The sequence below is a fragment of the Bison bison genome, unplaced genomic scaffold (genome assembly GCF_000754665.1).
Source record: "Bison bison bison isolate TAMUID 2011002044 unplaced genomic scaffold, Bison_UMD1.0 scf7180017853849, whole genome shotgun sequence".
Taxonomy (NCBI): Eukaryota; Metazoa; Chordata; class Mammalia; order Artiodactyla; family Bovidae; genus Bison; species Bison bison.
In genome coordinates, this window is record NW_011484422.1 from 43,138 (window position 1) to 46,608 (window position 3,471).

The 3,471-nt window shown below is 35.5% G+C and overlaps 1 protein-coding gene across 1 annotated transcript in view; it reads left to right on the forward strand.

Moving 5' to 3' along the window:
• LOC104999851 (ovostatin homolog 2-like) overlaps window positions 1-3,471 on the forward strand; it is a 51,705-nt gene that overhangs the window by 2,452 nt on the left and 45,782 nt on the right. Inside the window, 1 exon segment of the mRNA XM_010855474.1 lies at window positions 1,801-1,821. Coding sequence (XP_010853776.1) covers window positions 1,801-1,821 — 21 coding nt within the window.

Genomic DNA, 3,471 nt, shown 5'->3' on the forward strand with positions numbered 1-3,471 from the left:
CCCTCCTCTGGGGAATCTTCCAGACCCAGAGATCAAACTTCTGTCTCTTATGCCTCCTGCACTGGCAGGTGTATTCTTTACCCCTAGTGCCACCTGGGAAGCCCAAAATAGTCCCTGGCACACAGTAAGTAATTTGTAAATGGCATTTATTATCATCATCATTATTATTCATACCAGAAAAAGGAATCATAAATCTGATAACTTAGGCAGAGCCCTTCTTCATTATTGTTGTAAGTAGAAGAAAGCAGAAAGACCACCAAACTAAGATTCAGAAGGATATGATTTTTGTCTTGGCTCTGAGAATAAATTATCAACTTCTGCCAAGTCAGTTATAGTCTTTGAGATCTTTAGTTTTCTCATTTATAAAATTAGAAGTTGGATAAGAGCATCCACACACTTTGTTCTATGAGCCTAGCGGGCTACAGTCCATAGGATTGCAAAGAGTTGGATATGACTGAACATCTGAGCACACAGATGACTTACTAAAAAAAAGTAAAAGAACTAAAACAGAATTTATCTTATACTGAGGTTTTTTTTTTCTTTTGCTACATTATGTTTTCTCTTCTGGATGTATTAAAATACTATGATAACAATTATAGGTGCAAAAATAGCTAATATGGCTTTTTTGGAATTCTGCTAAAATCAATATTTGCCAACATTAATATATTTTTCCATAAAAATTACATATAACTCATGTGCACATGTGTGTATATATGTGCATGTGGGCAGCTGGGTCTGACTCTTTGCAAACCCCATGAACTGTAGCCCACCAGCCTCCTCTGTCCATGGGATTTCCCACGCAAGAATACTGGAATGGGTTGCCATTTCTCTTCCAGGGGCTCTTCCTGATCCAGGGATCAAACCCAAGTCTCTATTGTCTCCTGCATTGGCAGGCAGCTTTTTGACCACTAGCGCCACATCAAAAGCTCGTGTGTAACTCTTATCATAGGTATTTCACATTTGACCTTCTATGATTAATTCTGCCACCAAGTTTTGAGACTTCCCTATGGGCTGTTATGGAAAAAGTTTCTAGTGGTGGCAGAAGCTCATGCCAACTTTGGTAACACCAGGTCATGATCAACAGAGGAATTATAAATGTGCAATAAAAAAATCTTTCCAAAAAGAACCCAGATCTCAAAGGTCTAAATCAGAGCTAGAGGAGAAGGAAGTGCAGTGTTCTATGAAAGCAAGGCAATTAATTTCACTGTCTATTTATAAGCAATCATATCTGGGAGAGAAAATAACAAGAGTAATAATTCTTATTAATAACTATAAGAAAATTAATAATTAATAAATAATAAGAAAATATTATTGTCCCCTCTTCCTCTTTTAGTTAAACTTCGCATTGTGACACTTGATACTAAGTTCCTACCTATCAACGATGTGGTGAGTTCAGTCATTTCAAAGGCACAATGAAATCTAAACAAATTACTCCATTGCTCCATAAGGTGTCACTGGGAAGTTTTCCATAACTATGGAGATACTTGTAACTACAGTTTCAAAGATAAACCTCAATATTAAACAAAAAACTTTCCTATGCAGTGGATTGATTTTTACTTCTCTAGGTCTTTTCATCCTATTAGAAAAAATGACTTCCATAGAACTTGCTTTTTACTTCCCAGAGGAAAGTTTGAGTCTGTTTCAGATTTAGTTTTCCTGGCATCTTTGGCTCTAGAAACTTTGCCATCTGGAACAGGGGGGAATAAGTCAACATTTAAGTCAGATAATCTTTATAATGCAATATCTGGCCCCCAAATGAACTGTTTTAATATTAACTTGAATTTTTCTTTCTTCTTTCAGTATCCCTTGATCACACTTCAGGTAAGAGATCTTTTTCAAACCCACCATTTAAAATGTTTAGATAAATAGTGATATGTGTGTAGTTCTCATTACGCACAGTGAGAAATTAAGATAACTGAAATATGGGGGAAGAGAAATTTGTACATGCATTTGTGTAAGGCACCATGTGAAGAACCAAAGAAAGGGCTGCCACTTTTAGTGTCTGCTGTGGGCCAAATGGGGCAATGGTGGATCCTCATGGAAAAAATAAGATTAGGCTCTTTGTAGGGGCTTCCCCAGTGGCTCAGGGGTAAAGAATCCACCTGCAATGCAGGAGACTCAAAAGACACCGATTCAATCCCTGGGTTGGGAAGATCTCCTGGAGAAAGGCATTGCAACCCACTCTAGTATTCTTGCCTGGCGAATCCCCTGGACAGAGAAGCCTGGAGGACTACAATCTATAGGGTCACAAAGAGTCAGACATGACTGAAGCAACTGAACATGCAACACACACCGGCTCTTTCTAAGGGAGATTTATGTTTCAAATTGCTTGATTTTGGCTGCTGGCTCTTCTCAGTTTTAATTTAGCCACATTTTGTTTTAAGAAAATAGAAATCATAAGCACCTAAAAATGTAGGAGTACACAGAAGGTGATACTATAAAACGGACTCCACTTTCAGAAACCAGTTTGCATCTCCTTCTACCAGTTCAAATCTCTAGTGTAGTGTAATGTGGCTTTCAAATTTAATTGAAATTGCATGCCTGTCAGTAAATAACTTGTATCAATCAACTCCATGTGTGTATCAATCAACTCCAACAGTATGTATTTTAATCTCTACGTATAATAGATACCATGACTAATTAGTTCTCAGGGTTAATACATTGAGATTTAGTTCTTCATTAATGATCATGTATGTAAATATAGTCTATAAATGATTTTTATTTTGTTATATGGGTGACAACTTGTCCTTCTAGTGGGATAAATAAATATAAGGTTGGCCATTTTATGTTTTCTGCATTATTAGTAATCTGTAAATAATATTATCTCCACATTTAAACATTTCATGCAGATAATGTTGTGTTCCATGGAAAGCAACAGCAAACTTAAGTAACATCACTTTAAATGAGTAAAAGATTTATTGTTTTCAGAAACTACTACCCTTGAGTGTAGTAGGTTCAAGGTTAGGGCAGTAATAGCACAATGTTACTAAGGCTTCTTCTATTTACTCTTTTTTCTTTCTTTTTTATTTTTTAAATTTTAAAAGTATGATAACACATTTACAGGAGACTTGGAAAATACAGAACAAAGTTACATATAGTGCAATTGTTTTTTTAAGAAGATAAATTAAGATTTTTAGTTGGAGTTTCAATATCAAACTCTCAAAATTAATAAAATGAATATACAGAAAAGTAGAAGATTATAGGAAACATGAAAAGCACCATGAACCAATTCAACATAGTTAAGATTTATGTAGCTTTGACACAACAGTAGGATACACACTCTATTCAAGTTCTCATAGACTATGAACTAGGAGACACTGAAACATATCCAGGGATGGAGAACAAGGTGCAAAAATTTCATGATCTAAAGGAACTGAAATCATACAGAGTCTTTTTCCTTACCACTGTGGAATGATGTTAGAAATCAACATCAAAAGATATTTGAAAATAACCCATATATTTTCAAGTGCA